Genomic DNA, 16,845 nt, shown 5'->3' with positions numbered 1-16,845 from the left:
ATTTAGATAATGGCATAGAGAATACAGTTATAAAGATTGCCGATGAAACCATGCTGGGAGGGGTTGCAAATGCTTTGGAGAATAGGATTAAAATTCAAAATGATCTGGACATGCTGGAGAAATCGTCTGAAGGAAATAGGATGAAATTCAATAAGGACAAATGCAAAGTGTACTCTACTTAGGAGGGAACAATCAGTTGCACACATATGAAATGGGAAATGACTGCCTAGGAAGGTGTCTGCAGAAAGGGATCTGGGGGTCATAGTGGATCACAAGCTAAATATGAGTCAACAGTGTAACACTGTTGCATCTGAAGAAGTGGGTTTTTACTTATGCCCAAATAAATCTGTTAGTCTTTAAGGTGCCACCAGACTTCTTGTTTTTGAGGATACAGACTAACACGGCTACCCCCCGATACTGTTGCAAAAAAAGCAAACATCATTCTGGGATGTATTAGCAGGAGTTTTTAAGCAAGACACAAGAAGTAATTTTTCTGCTCTACTCTGTGCTGATTAGGCCTCAACTGGAGTATCGTGTCCAGTTCTGGGTGCCACATTTTAGGAAAGATGTGGACAAACTGGAGAAAGTCCAGAGAAGAGCAACAAAAATGATTAAAGGTCTTTAAAACATGACCTATGAAGAAAGATTGAAAAAATTGGGTTTGTTTAGTCTGGAGAAGAGAAGACTGATGGGGGACATGAAAACCGTTCTCAATTACATAAAAGGTTGCTACAAGGAGGAGAGAGAAAAATTGTTCTCCGAGGACAGGACAAGAATCAATGGGTTTAAATTGCGGCAAGGGAGGTTTAGGTTGGACAGTAGGAAAAACTTTCTAACTGTTAGGGTAGTTAAGCACTGGAATAAATTGCCTTGCGAGGTTGTGGAATCTCCATCATTGGAGGTTTTTAATAGCAGGTTAGACAAATACTTGTCAGGGATGGCCTAGATAATATTTACTCCTGCCTTGAGTGCAGGGGACTGGATTAGAAGACCACTGGAGGTCCTTTCCAGGCCTACAATTCTATGAGTCTGTCAGCCAGGTGGTAATACTCCTCCTAGTGCTGTCTGAAGCAGCAATGATATAGGTGTTCCTTCTTCCATGCTGTGGAACCTCATAAAGGAGAGTTCCAGGTCACTGGCTGGTAGGGAACTCCCAGGCAGCATGCCACGTTGCTTTGGATTCAGAAGAAAACTGTAAGGTGAAAAAAGTTAATGCAGAGGCAAAAGACTTCTGAGCTGCAGCTTCTGTTGGTCCACCAAGATTTGCCAGGATCTTAGGGCTTGCTTTGGTTTTGGGTGCCAAACAATATGCTCATTAATAGAAGTGCCAGCTGTGCTCCATTAAAGAGAACAGTACCAAGGCATGAGGTAACCTTGCAACTTTTCCAGTACATGACAGAAGTTACTCGTGTACTGGCCTTGTTGCAATGTGACAGGGTCCCTAGAGTGCAACCTGGACGTGGGACCACTGAGCCTTCCAAACCCAGCAGCCTGAGTTGTCTCTCACACTGTGATGTTAATGTTAAACTATAAGCCTCTGACAGGCAATGCACTGTGTAAGGGACACATCCAATCCACAGGCAGGGACACATCCAACTGAGTTACATGAATGATCTCCCGGCCCCTCATAATCCAGCAATAGAAAGGCCCCAGCTCCCCAGCCTTGCAACCCAGAACTCTACTGTCTTGCAATGAAGAAGCCTGGCTAGTGTCAGCTCATTACCTCATTCACCACTCTCTCAGTGTGGAATGGATTTACACTAGCCTTTGTACCTTTTCATAGGATTTACCATCTTTACCAAATTATTTGTCATAAGGTTTACTATTTACCAAACTTTTTATCATGAGATTTAACAGTAACACCAAATCCTTCATCACAAGGAGGTATTTCCAAGTATTTTTTCTCATACTACGCTTTCTGTTTAGACAGTCTGGTTTGTTCAATACCCATTGTGTCTTTCAACTCCTTCCTTAACCTTAGCATATGTTCAGTTACTGTTTTTATTTTCCCTTCTGTGTCCCCTTCAGTATGAATCCTCAGTCCAATCATCTTTGGGGCTCTGATACTCCAGGGTCTGGTGAGATAAGGATGTAGGGAGATTCTGCATATTGGCTGGCCCTCTGTGGAGCTGTCCCCCAATCCCAGGGTTATACACATGCCAAAAATCCATCTCCTTTCTTGGGATTACCATGTGATCCCCACTCCCAGTCCTTGGACCTTCCCTGCCCCCTTTTCCTAGAGCAGTGTTGGGCAACCTGCGGCTCATCAGGGTAATCTGATTGCAGGCTGCGGGACATTTTGCTGACTTTGACCGTCTGCAGGCACGGCCCCCCACAGCTCCCAGTGGCCATGGTTCGCCTTTCCCGGCCAATGGGAACTGCGGGAACGGTGGGCCACAGGTTGCCCACCACTGCCCTAGAGGGTTGGAATCTGTGCTTTCTGGGCTAAGAATTACTTCAAGGGAATTCTGCGCCACTGTGCAGAATTCATGTCCCCCCCCAAATTACTTTCCTCCCCTCCTCCCCCGAAAATGATGGGGAAGCAAAAAGAAGCTGCGCAGGGGAAGGGGGGGCTGGGGATGCCCATGAGCATAGTTTGGGGGGAATTTCCCCCCCCCCTCCCAAAACAAAGGCAAAATGTGGGGGGCGGGGCACACAGGGTCATGTGCCAATGCCCCGCCCCATTTCTGCGAGTGCAGAGCTACTGGGCTGAAGGAGGCTGCTGCTCTGCTTGCTGACTCTGAAGCTGGATGCTGCCTCCTGGGTCCTAGTGCCAGTTGTGTGTGTGCTGGTAGCCATCCTGTTTCTGTACAACAGTGAGTGCCCATGGTGGGGTGGGGGGGGCAGGGGAAATGGGGTTGGGCTGGGAGGAAGAGGCAGTGGGGAAGGAAGCATGTGGGATAGGGCAGGGGACAGTGGGGAGAGGAAAGGGGGAGGGATGGGGAAGAGAAGGAGATAGGTGAATCAGGGGAGGGGAGCAGGAGCCCAGCATCCCCTTGGCAGCAGTGGGGGCTTCCCTGTTAAGCAGGCCCATCAACCCCCACATCTCCTGCACCGGGACCACCCTAATGAGACCCCCACATGTGGACTCACATCCCACTGAGCCCCAACCAGCTGCACCAGGACCCATACCTCCCTCAGCACCTGGACCCCACACTGAGCCCCAACCACCTTCATCTAGACCCCATTGTAGAGTCCCATTGCCCCTGCACCCAGAATCCCCCAATGATCCCCTGTGCATCCATTTCCCCCCAATGAGCTCCCTGCACCCAGATTGCCCCACACAGAACCCTCTTACCCCATACCTGGAGCCCCCTACACTCAGCCCCTCCACATTTGGATTCTGCTGGGATGAGCCTGCCTGCCCACACCTGGTGCAGACAGGCGGGCCCCAGGGTGTTCTGAGGCAGGCCCAGCCCTTGCAGTGTGTCTCGGTCAGGGCAGCCTCACCGTCGAGTCCCTGATCTCCCACCTCCGTGTAGGGGCGGTGATGCAGGGTGATCTCCCACCTCCATGCAGCCAGTGGCCTGTGCTCCCCACTGCCACGCTGGAGTCTCCATATTTTACTGCTGGAGGCATTCTGTGCCAAAAAAAAATAAAATTCAGCGCCAAAAAGTAAAAATTTTGCAAAATTCTGCACATTGTATTTGTCAAAATAACACTACATAATCACACCAATTTCAATTATTTTGGTAATTTATTTCAAAATACCTGTCAGGAAGTATGTGTGTAACAATACAGACACACAAAATCCCCCCCCCCCCCCGCCCAGGAGTAAAGCGTTAAAGAACTCCCTATGACAACCCTATTCCTGTTCCCTGCCCCCTTTCCCACTCCAGAGTCCAGCCAGGAGGCCAGACACCTACAACCCCTCCCCCCCGCCCCCCGAGTCCAGCCATGCCCCCCAGTCTAGATACCTGCACTCCCTCCCCTCCAGAGCCCAGCCATGGGTCCCCCCGGCCCAGATACCTTCATCCCCTTCCTCCCAGAGCCATGGGCCCCTCCTGGTTCAGACATCCACCCCTCTTCCCCCAGAGCCCAGGGTTCCAGAGGGAGAAACAGCCTGATGCTAGGTCCCACAGGCTTGCATGGAGTTTTCTGTGTGCCACTCTCTCCTTCCCTCAGGGCATGCTGGGAACTGCAGCTGCCAGGAACCCTCTAGCTCCCTCCCTCCCCCCCAGCAGTGTCTTCTGTGTGTGAGATGGGCTGAGCCGAGTCCAGCAGACCCTATTGCGGCTAGCAGCACTGTAGACCATTTCTGTGGGGAAAAGGAAGTTCTGCACACACATTAATTTCTGCAAAATTCTGCATTGTGCAGTGGCGCAAAATTCCCCCAGGAGTAATGACATTTATTTATTGACAAATAAAATTTGCAGAATTTTATAATATTGTGTGCAGAATTTTTATTTTTTTGGTGTAGAATTCTCTCAAGAGTAGAGTGTCTACTGTTTGGTCAGATGCACCTTTTCCCAGCAGCCCTCCCTCAGCTGCTTTCTATGTCTTACCAGCCTGGAGAAAGCCCTCCTCTCCTCTGCCAGCTGAGTCATTTGCATTCTCACAGACAACTGCTGCCTGGAAGTTTCCTGGATACAACTCCTTGGCTAACACATGCATCTTGATTTAAAGAGATTAAATTACCACAATTATTTACCACAAGCATATCAGGACCAACGTCCTGGAAAACTGGGACCTGGGTTGGGGTACCCTCTGTCACCCTTTTCTCTATCCCCAAGAGGTCAGCTGTGTGACTGCTTCCCTCCAAAAGGTCAGTTACTCAGTTCCCTTTCTGAACTTGAGTCTCAGGTTGCATGCCTGTGTCCACTCTGTCCTGGGCATCCTCTCCCAAGTGACCACTGAGGAGACAGTCTCCCACTATTCTTTCCCCAGTTTCCTTCTTTGGGCCCCCTTCTAGGACACTCTCTCTGTGCTCTCTAGAGTGGGATCTATCCCTTGTTCAGCTACAATGTGCTGGCAGCTAACACCCTGGACAGTTTTCTCAATGACAGGCACTCACCTTTCTCCCTTCCTGAGGAGGTGTTGCCTTCAGCAGCAGTGCAGAGCTGGTCTCAATCTCCTCCATATTTGGAAGCATGCTGCTTCCACCTGCTGCAGAGTAATCAAAGAGATTTTCTCCCTTTCCTTCAGCAGTTCCTGGGACTTTACTCTTTCCCTCTGGGGTCCCAGCATAATGTTTCTTCTTGCTGCGGGCAAACACCTTAACAGCCTGAGCTATATGGAAAAAATCATTCCCACTAAGTATGTCAACCGAGAGACCTTCCATTACTCTCACAGTCAAAACACTTTCCAAATCTTCCCACGCCAATTAATTCTAGCTAGTGGCACAGAGAATCTGGTTCCAGCCACATCTACAATTTCTGCCATTTAACCAGGTAATATGTTGGCATTTGGTGCTACACTCTGATTAACCAGAGAAATCTGTGCCCCTGTATGCTTCCACCCTAAGTATTCCCTGTCATTAATTCTGACAACATTAATGTGCTTCATGTCTGATTGTGCAGAGGCTAGTCTCACAAAACCAATATGATGAGTCTCAGGTGCCTGAGAGATTCCTAAGGTGAGGACAGCAGCATTAACTATTTGTTGTCTGCTTCCTCCCAGCACAGGGCATTTATTTCTCAGGTGAGCAGTGGAATTACAGTGACAGCACCTTTTGGGCTCTTCTGGTTTCACAGGAGAGTTGAGATAGGGATTAGAGGAATGATTCTGGGGAGGTGAGTGCCCAACCTCCCAGCCACCCTCCTTTTTTCCAGGGGTAAAACAGGAACACTGCTTCCCACCAAGTTTTATCCCCTCTTTCTGTGGTTTACGCTCAATAGATACCTGGGTCTTCTCAAAGACATCAGCTAGAGATGCCATCTTATCCACAGTTTTCACATTTTTGTCCCATAGACACTGTTTCACTTCATCTTTACATATGCTTAGGAAGTGCTCCTGAGCAACAAGGTCAAATATTTCTTCAAAGCTTTCAACCCCTTTTCCCCTCACCCATTTTCCCATCAGATCTTTCATGCTGTTTACATATTCCCCATTACTCATACCAGCATTTATCTTAAGATTCCTAAATTTTACCCTCTATGTTCCAGGGGTAATCTGAAATAATTTCAAAACTGTTTCTTTGAATTTACAATAATCTAAAGCATCCTGAACTTGCACTTCATTGAATATATTCAGAGCTTTACCAGTTAACTTTGCAAGCAAAGAAGGGATTTTCTTGTTCTCGGGAATCTCATTAATCACACACAGCCTCTGAAAGGAAGTAAAATATTCTGTAAGATTGTCTGTCTCTTTGTATCCAGGACACAATTGTTCCCATTTATGGATTTTTGGAGAGGTGGAAATCAGTGGTGAGGGAGCGTTCTGGTTCTCTAGCAAGGCCAATTGTCTCCGCTCTTTTACTTTTTCCTCAGCTGCTGTGGCTTGCAGTTCTAAGGCCCGCTGATGCGCTAACTCCTCTGCTTGATTCTGAGCCCCTATTTCCAGTTCCTTTAGCTCCAAGATTCGCTGATGTACTTTCTCTCTCTTGCTACCTGCAGCCTGAACAGCTCCAACTGTGCAACCTGGATTGTGGGACTGCTGAGCCCAACAAACCCACCAGCCTGGGTTGTCTCTCACAGTGTGATGTTAATATTAAACTACAAGCCTCTGTCAGGCAATGCACTTACACAGCCATCCACAGGCCAGGACACATCTAGTTGAGTTACATGAATGATCTCCCAGCCAGTCATGAACCAGCAATAGAGAGGCCCCAGCCAATTCCCCACAGCTCCTCAGCCTTGCATCCAAACTGTACTATCTTGCACTGGTCAGAAGCCAGGCCAGCATAAGATCATTACCTTGTTCACCACTCTCTCAGTGGGAATGGATTTACACTAGCCTTTGTAGTCTGAGCTGAGATTTCCCAAGCACTTCATCCAAAACTACACTGTTTTAGGTAAAATATAAAATCAATTTATTAAATACAGAAGTATAGATTTTAAGTGATTATAAGTAGCAGGCATAGAGATCAGAGTGAGTAGTCCAACAGATTGACCTGCAAAAGTGTGTATGGCTGTTCCAGGGTTAGCTAGTTAAATTATATGTACACCTCTACCCTGATATAACGCGACCCGATATAACATGAATTCAGATATAATGCGGTAAAGCAGTGCTCCGGGGGGGAGGGGGCTGCGCACTCTGGCGGATCAAAGCAAGTTCGATATAACGCGGTTTCACCTATAACACGGTAAGATTTTTTGGCTCCCGAGGACAGCGTTATATTGGGGGTAGAGGTGTATATAACCATGAATATATCATATCCAGACATTAACCTATTACTCTATTATGAAATACTGATTTGATTTAAAGTGTGAATATATTGAAATAACCAGGTATATTTACTTCTATTTCAGATCATTCTAGATGGATCCGCAGACAGCCTGTTGTTTGCTCATGACAACTACCAATACAGTTGGTAGTTCATCTTGCTGAAAATTGTAAACCATCTCAGCAATCCTTGGAGTAAGGAAATCCTATGCATTCACGTTCTATGATTTTCAAGCAAAGATTAACTTTCAGGACAACATAAGCTTAATACAGCAGAAATTGACTTCAGAAGCACTTTAAGGATTCCAATCTTCATTCCTTGCGCTGGAATGGGAATGATGGGGTGGCCTCCAGTATTCAAGAAACATTACAAAGCCTTCAGATTTGGAATTAATCATATAGAGAGACATTAATAACCTGATGGATTTTATATCTAATCAAGGTTCATTCATCATATTGATGGAGAGAATTGTTTAACCATCAAATAGTGATATTTCTAAAAGAAGATATATTTATTGTTTGTTTCAGTTATGTAATGTCTGTCCATAAAAAGATGTATATTATGAAAACTTTAAACATCATTTTATTGGAAAGAGCCATTGTAATTGTTTGGTAACATTCAAGGTCCTATGCCGCAATCCGTATTCATGCAGAACTCCTTGTGAATGGGAGTTTCATATGAATGAAGTCTATGGAAACTAACCTTTAATTAAATAAGATCTTTGTTTTGAAAATCTCATATTGTTGATTGGAGTTAGGATATCTTTTTTTAAATGGTAAGAGACAGGGGTCTGACTCTGCTCCCACTACAGTAAGTGAGAGTTTTGTCACCAACTACAGTTGGATCAGGATCAGGCCTCAAGTTTTAGGAAGCATCTGAAAATTCATTTGTAATATTTTGGGGCACATCTGTTTGCGCACATGAAAACTCCCTTTGCCTATACAAAATAAGTAATTGCACAGATAATTGCCTATTTGTCATGTGCAAATTGATGCACATACAATATTTCTGGAGACCTGCTACAACTTTTGCCTTAAATCGGTGAGTTAAACTACAGTTAAATATAATAACTTTATTATTAAGTATTGGTATTCCTGAACACTGTTTCCTTTGATGATGGTAGTCTTCCAGCCATCCTAACCCATACAATAATCCAACCAGTATTAAGGGAACCATCACGTGATGGTAGCGACCCTACCAACTACTGCCCATTGTCTAACCTCTTTTCTAACTAAGCTGATTGAAAAACTAGAAGAATACTGGATCCCTCTCAGGCCACTGCATGTTAAAAAGACAGCATTTGATGCATAAGTGCTCTCTGCTCTTCTTGCCAACAGAGAAAGGAAATACTCATATTCATCTTTCTGAACCTCGCTACAGCATTTAATACATGGATTACATCATATTTGTTTCCTACCACCAATGGCTGCAGATGAAGAAAATGCCCTGAAATGGCTTAAGTCTCTTCTTTTAGACTAAACCCCGAGGTTTATTATGGCTTCTCCATCTCAAAAGATGTCACCTGCAGAGTCCCCCAAGGCTCAGTCCTCCTGTTTCATTAAACATCTATATGAAGTTGTTGGGAGAAGTTGTGAAACATGGGTTTAGATGCCAGCACACCATGAACATTCAGCTCCACAACATTTATTTTAAAATCATAAACAGCACCATCTCCCAGAATTCTCAATACCTCACCAAAATTGGCACCTGCATGAAGAGCGGTTGGCTAAAACTGAATCTGGGCAAGGCTCAGGTGATGCTAATAGGAAAAGGGAAATGCCACTGTAAGAGCATCTGCCCTCAAATTAAGATAGGCCACTGCTTTGGGATCCTTTTGGATCCAATTTTATTGATGTCAAATAGCCATAAGAACAAGAAATGCTCCCTTTTATTTGTGACTGACTGTAACCCTGCTGATCAGTTTCACACCTGTCAATGGAGATCCCTGCATTACTGACTTCCAAATTTTATTATTGCAACTCATATCTAGGAAGAAAGCTACACATTCTGAAAAAAATTCAACTGTTATAAAAGGCAGCAGCCCATGTACTTAGCAACAGGTCATGGAAGAATGTTGGCCAGGCACGCCTCTCTCTGAACTGGTTTTCCATTGAAGGCAGAGTTTGATTCAAGATCTATCCTGATAGCTAGCTACTGTTCTGGGGGGAGTTTTGACTATCTCAAAGATTTGCAGCCATGACTTCCCACTACAACTATGTTTTTACAATCACAAAACAATCAACAAAGGAAAGCTCAGGAGTAGATACAGAACTTTCATAGAAGCTGGCCCAAGACACGTTCCCAGAAGATGCAGTGAAGTTTGTGATCATTCAGAATTAAATGAATAACCTATCTCTTGTGAGTTTGCTTTATGACCCCTGAAAGTCTACACACCCACATGCACACACACACTTAATAACTAGTTGAGCTATAGCTCCTTTGAACTGGGAAGGAAGACAGAGGTGATGTTTTTATTTCTAACTACTTTGGAGGTGTTCAGATATAATGGTGATAGGGGCCATATAAATACATAGGTAGAATTAAAAACATATTCATGGTGTGAGTTTTTAATTTTGACATCTTATTACATTAAATTATTTGTGCTATTTTAGTATTGTTGCAATACATAGCTTTTAAAAGTAACATATTACTATGAAATACTTTAATTCAGTATTGAGAAAGTATTTGAGTTTATTGCAGCATATAATAAAACAATATTATAGTCAAACAATTTACAGATAACTTGCATCTAATTAGATGTCTTCTTCTGTGTCCCAAATATAGCTCTAAATAAAAATAAATAATTTTTTTAAAAAAGTAAAGCTGTCCCTTTTATTTTTTTATTCAGGGTCAATAGGGGCCAATTTATTTCAATTGTGAAAAAAGTCAGTGTATAGCTTGTGAGGACAAAACTTCCATTGAAGCCAATGAAAGATTTGAACATACAAGGAATGCAGAATCAGACCCTTAATCATGAACTCAGCTTCCAGCTTCTTTTGAAACTAACAATGTAACTAACATTTCCTGGAAAAAGAACAAATATTTGAGTAGTCAACTTTAAAGATTATCTGATAGATTGATGCACAGTGTGGCCCAAGTGATTAGTAATGGAATTTAGAGCCTTTCACCTTCAAGTCAGCAGGCTAAATCCTTACCTCAATCTTGTTACCATTTTATATCTTTCAGTGACCTATTTAAAATGAGTTTATAGTTCGGCACACTTCCTAGTGAACAGGAGTCTACATCACCAAACCACCATTGCATTAGTCACTAATTTTTCACTGCTTCTGGCAATCTATGCAGAATGGCCAATGACTGAAAACATATGGGGACTGAATCCCACTTCCCCTTGAGGTAGTTTTTCTGTGACTTAAAATTGAGGCATATTGGCAGGGAAGTTTGGGAAAGTTTGGACTGTTACTCCCTCTCCTGTACCAGTTCTTTGGCTAAAAATGCAGACTTCAGAGCTCTGTTACCTTTCACAAACACTACAGTCACTTTAAAAATTACAGGAGTACTTGTGGCACCTTAGAGACTAACAAATTTATTAGAGCATAAGCTTTCGTGGACTACAGCCCACTTCTTCGGATGCATATACCCGGCTGCTACTCTGAAACTTGAAAAATTAACTAACTATTTCAATGTATCTATGTTACTTTTAAATTTGTAGTCAGTTAAGTTAATCGACCTTCATGCTGAAGACATTTCCCTTGTATGTATAAGCATAGATTGCCAAGGAGAGAAAACAGACCTGGGCTCTGAAGAAGTTAATTAAACTAAAATAAGACTTGCTCCAGAGGAAATCTGGACTTGCCATCTCTCGCAGGGCTTCACGCTCTCAATATTTTTTTTCTTCATATTAAAGTTTTGGCCTTCTGCATGCTCTTTGTTTTATGACTAACCAACCTTCTTTGGAATCTGTGAAGTAAACTCTGTGGGCCAATTTCTGCCCCAATTTTCAACTCATGTAGCCACACTGACTTCACTGGAATTGCATGTAATGTAAATCAGGGCAGAATTTGGCTGAAAGAATTCAATTCTTAGCTATGGCAATTAGTGGGGACAGAGCATAGGACTCTGTTTTCTAGACAGGGGTTTCTAATGTGAGTCTGGAGCTCCTTCAAGATTATTATGGTAGTAAATTGAAAAATTTCTGTGGTTTGAATGACCTTGAATATTGCAGTAATAGAAATAGGATGAAATTTAATAGTGCAGGGTGCAATATCATGCACGTAGGGATTAAACAAGAATTTTTGCTATAAGCTTGAGATGTTTTAGTTGTAAATGACAGCGTGGGAGAAAGACCTGGGTGTATTGGTCAATCACAAGATGACTATGAGCTGCCAATGTTATGTGGTTGTGAAAAAGGCTAATGCAATCCTCGGATGGATCAGATGAGGTATTTCCTGTAGAGATGGGGAAGTGTTATTACCATTATACAAGGCACTGGTGCAACTTCATTTGGAATACTGTGTACAGTTCTGTTTAAGAAAATGAATTGAAACTGAAACAGGTGCAGAGAAGGGCTACTAGGATGATCAGAGGAATGAAGAACCAACCTTATGAGAGGAGCCATAAGGAACTTGGCTTGTTTAGCTTAAACAAATGAAGGCTGAGGAGAGAGATAACTGTTCTCTATAGATACATCAGAGGAATAAACACCAGGGAAGGAGATGAGCTATTTAAAGTAACGTTGACACAAGAATAAATGGATATAAACTGGATGTCAATAAGTTTAGGCTTGAAATTAGACAGAAGTTTCTACCCATCAGAGGAGTGAAGTTTGGGAACAGCCTTCCAAGCGGAATAGTGAAGGCAAAAAAAAAAAAAACTAACAAACACAGGGACAGAGAATTTGATGTCCACTGTTTCACAGCTTCCCTCCTTTCACTTATATAAATGTAGTTATTTTTTCTTTTCTTTCTCTAGTTATTTAGTTTATTATTTTCCTATTTTTCAGACAGTTGTGCTTCAAAAAGAGGGGTTCCCTGCCAATGTTTCTTTTGCTGGACCTTTGGTTCAGCTCTCAGGCACTCCAGGTTACACTGAAGACCTTGGTATTTAATCTCCAACAGACCTGCAAAGTCCTTTCCCCATAGTGACAGCAATTCTAGCTGCCTCTAGTGTTTCAGAGACACCCATGTCTCTTCAAAATACAAAGTCTGCAAGGGGTCCAAAGGCAGGTCTTGAAGGGACAGAGAGGCTAGGTTGAAGCTCCTTGTGACAGAATGTATCAACCCTGCACTGGGCAAACGGGGGCTGACCATGCCCCCTTGCTCCTGCTGTGCATGCTCCAGGTGGAGGAGACTAATAAAAGGAGGCAGCCCCACTCAGTTGGGGCTGGCGGAGGAGGGGGAAGGACATTAGTTGCAGGCTTCTGCCAAGGAACCATCAACTCTCCAGGCTGTAGAGACCCAGACTATGCTGTGGACAACCAGCCAACCACAGAGACTGACTGGGATGCCAAGCTGCTGCCAGCTGAGGAGATGTCCAAGATGGGCTTTTTGGTAGAAAGTGACCCAGGGCATGTGTTAGGAGCCGATGCCTGAACTGGGGCCCTAGAGTGAGTATTTGCCTTGCTTTGCCCTACCCTAGGAGCTATGGTCTGCTTGGATGCTCTGCCCTGTGAGGGGTCCTGAGATACCCTGATTGTGATTGTTTGACCCAACAAAGAATCCGGATAACCAGGTGGCAAGGAGTATCAACCCTGCACTGGACAAACTGGGGTGCGCAGCTCAACAGGCAGAGGCAGGAACCCCCATGACATTCCTCTTAATGGAACCCTCTCTAGCTCCAGTGAGGTCTGCTCTTCCCCCCCCCCCCCCATCTTGGCCTCAATATCTCAGGCTGCTCTGGTAGACGTTGGAACTGCAGCAGCAGCTCCACAAATGAAGATAATGAAAAGAAAGAAGCCTCTTTCTCCTACTAAGGAATCTAAGCAAAGGGGTAGATCACCCCATAAATCTGAGTTGGACAGTCCTTGCATTCTGTAAGGAATACTACTGAGGCTCTGGCTAAAATTGGTACCAAGGCATCAGTGTCGCCTAAGAAGCCTCAATCAGAGAAGTCTACCAGGCAGCACAAAGAAGCACCTACCATGGTACCACCTAATGCGTTGAGGCACCAAGTTCCATCCAGTGCTTCTACACTTGCCTCCGTACTGTCCCCATCTCAGAGCCATAAATATCATCCAAACTGGCACTGGACTTCCTCTTCAGTACTATCATCTTCATCACATTCTGAGCTCAGAGATGTCATCCAGTTGGTCTCTCCATTCCTACATGCAGTATCTCCAGATGTGTGCCGATTCCTGAGCCAGGACCCAGTATCAACTCAGGATTCTGCTTCAGACTATCATAGTCCTCCAGCACTCCACAGATTTCTCTTCTGGAGGACCTTCTTATATCAGAGGAACTGGAGTGCCCTCTCCTAAAGAGCTCCACAAAAGCCCCTTCCACAGTACCACTGTAACAACTGCAGCCTGAACCCTCCGCATCGGACGAAGATTAGAAACTCCACCCTCAGTACCAGCACCGATACCTCCATTTTAGCCCAGAGGAGAATACTTATTCTTCTGACTCTGAGGTCTCGGTACAAGGCTCTGCTTTGGTACCATACCATCATACTTATCTGAGCCTACATACTGAAGAGAAACACCTAGAGACCACTAGATGCCCTAGTCCTCATTATTACTATGAATACTCTTAGCGAGCCTTCCCCTATACACCTCCTCAGTGTTCTTACTGGAACCCCAAGCGACACCTCAGCAAGCAGTTTTATAGGGTACCAGCCAGAAAGAAAACCCAACAGCTCCTGGTAATGCATCATTCACAAGCACCGACAGACCATCCTCTGGTACTGTATACCACCTTGGTACCAGAAGAGATACAAGATGAACAAGAGCCATGAACTAAGGAAAGCTCACCCCTATCAGCCATGTCCCCCTTCTCCCCAGATGAGGTAGTAATGCCACCACCACCATCTCATGCTGATGACTCATAGTGGAATCCCTCCAAATCCCATTAGAAGTTCATGAATCTCAACACTCCCTGGTGGACATTTTCAATATCAGCTCTCAAGATAAAATAATTTTACCAATTAATGAGACTCTGTTATCACCTACATGTACTTTATGGCAAACACCTGCCACTATTCTGTCCATGTGCAATGGCAGATAAAAAATATCATATTCCAACCAAGTACTTCTTTTCCCATCCTGCCCCCAATTTCCTGGTTGTAGATGTGATTAATGAAAGAAATCGCCAAGTTTATTCCAGACCCTCTCCTTCTGACAAGGAATCCAAACGTTTAGACCTCCTGGGTAAGAAGAGTTACCTATGGGTGGCTCTTTAATTTCAAATTGCAAATTACCAGGCATTGATGATCAAATATGATTTCACCAATTATTCAAAGTTCACACACTTTATTGAATACCTCCCACAAGACCAAGAGGAACAATTTCAAGCCCTAATTTTGGAGGGTCAGTTAATAGTGAAAGTTTCTCTGAAGACAGCTCTTGATGCCACTGACAGCTTCTAGATCCCTAGCCACTGCTGTGGTCATGCAGTGAGCATCTTGGCTACAGTCTTCTGGACTTCCTAGAGGTACAGAATACTGTTGAAGACATCCACTTTGAAGGATCTAAGCTAGTGATCCCCAAACCTTTTTGCTCAGGTTCCCTTACCTGGTCCATGCCCCCCAGAGCCACGGTTGGGAGCCTTGGTGGGAAACCGGCGCCAGGAGTGGGCCTGTGGCCCGGAGTGGAGCCGGGAGCGGAACTGTGGCTGGGAGTGGGGCCACACTCAGGGCCAGGGCCGCAGCTGGGGCCATGATTGAGGCTGGGAGCCAGGGGCTGAGGTCAGGGCTGGAAGTCAGAAGCCACAGCTGGGAGTGGGCCCACGATTGGGGCCAGGAGCTGGGGGCCATGGCTAGGAGCGGAGCCACGGCTGCAGCTGGGGTCATGGTTGGGAGTGGGCTGCAGCCAGGAGCAGAGCTGGGGACAGAGTGGCTAAATCCTATGAATCAGAGAAAGTTTGGCCTTTCAGCCAAACAGAATTGAGTCAGCAGTTCTGAGTTTCATTCCTTCTTCTGCTGTAGACTTCCTCGGTGATGTTGGGCAAGCCATTTAACTCTGTACCTCAGTTTCCCATGTAAAATGGGAATAATGTCACAGTTTTGAGTTTTAATTTAGAAATGTGTTTTGAGAATGTTTAGATTTATTAAAGTTTGTATAAGTGCAAAGTAATATTATTACTATAAATTCAAAGGGCCCAATACTTGATTTTCTAGCTCTAGAATACTTCCCATGACTCAAATAAATAAATAAATAAATAAATGCCCATTATACACAAGCATATATCCGCAACAATGGCTTAAGTTAGCAGTACGGAAAGCATGACCAAACAAGTTGAAAATAGTCCAAAAGGACTATGTAACATTATGTGAAGCATCAAGTCCTACAGGAATAACAAATCAAATGTCACAAAGGATCATAAAAGAGGTACCATTCGGAAAAGAACCATAAAATATCTTACTTGTTGTAATGAAGCGGCCTCTGGCAGGACACTACTGAGAGTATCAATTCAGGACTAATTGCTTAGAGCAGAGCACTCACAGCCCAAGGCTGGGGGTCCTTTATTATTAAGGCACACCAAACTAGCCAGACAGAGAGGACTTCAGTTTTACCCCACTGACTAACCAGAAGTCATACAAGCGATTCCCTCAGATATTCCAGTTCCCAGCACCTTATGGGGATGAATGGTTATGAAAACCAATACCCCCAGCAAAAGAAAAAAGGTTCTCCCGATCCCAAAGGACCAAGCCCCAGACCCAGGTCAATATACAAATTAGATCTCACCCACAAATCACACTGTTGCCAATCCTTTAGAATCTAAAATCTAAAGGTTTATTCATAAAAAGAAATATAGACGAGAGCTAAAATTGGTTAAAGGAATCAATTACATACAGTAATGGCAAAGTTCTTGGTTCAGACTTGTAGCAGTAATGGCATAAACTGCAGGCTAAATCAAGTCTCTGAAGTACATCCAAAGATTTGGATGGGTCATTCAGTCCATTGTTCAGAGCTTCAGTTTGTAGCAAAGTTCTTCCAGAGGTAAGAAGCAGAATTGAAGACCAAATGGAGGGGTTTCCAGGGCCTCTTATATCCTCTGCTATGTGAAAGGACACCCTCATGTTCTTACTATGGAAATCACAGCAGCAAGGTGGAGTTTGGAGTCACATGGGCAAGTCACATGTCCATGCATGACTCAGTTCTTTATAGGTAGAGCAGTCATTGCTCACATGCTACCTTGAACGTTCCCAGGAAGGCTCCTCAGATGTGAACTGGAGTATCCCAAGGTCCAGTGTCAGTTAAGTGTTTCTTGATTAGGAACTTAATCTGAAAATTCCTTTTTCAAAAAGCTGACCAAATGCTTCACTAATGCTACTTAATCAAACACATTGAGATACAAGTACATAGCCAATATTCATGACTTCAAATACAAAAATGATACACACATACA

The 16,845-nt window shown here is 44.1% G+C and overlaps 1 protein-coding gene across 3 annotated transcripts in view; it reads left to right on the top strand.

The window, feature by feature from the left end:
- Positions 1 to 7,468, top strand: part of RANBP3L (RAN binding protein 3 like) — a 48,559-nt gene extending 41,091 nt beyond the window's left edge. For all 3 annotated transcript variants that reach the window (XM_034774250.1, XM_034774248.1, XM_034774251.1), the window contains one exon: positions 7,410 to 7,468. In XM_034774250.1, coding sequence (XP_034630141.1) covers positions 7,410 to 7,453 — 44 coding nt within the window. In that variant the 3' untranslated portion in view covers positions 7,454 to 7,468. The remainder of the gene's footprint in view (positions 1 to 7,409) is intronic.
- The last annotated feature ends 9,377 nt before the right edge of the window (positions 7,469 to 16,845 follow it).

Source organism: Trachemys scripta, chromosome 6, assembly GCF_013100865.1.
Source record: "Trachemys scripta elegans isolate TJP31775 chromosome 6, CAS_Tse_1.0, whole genome shotgun sequence".
NCBI classification, from domain to species: Eukaryota; Metazoa; Chordata; order Testudines; family Emydidae; genus Trachemys; species Trachemys scripta.
Note: the sequence above shows the minus strand (reverse complement) of the source record. Positions and strands in the feature narration are given on the sequence as shown.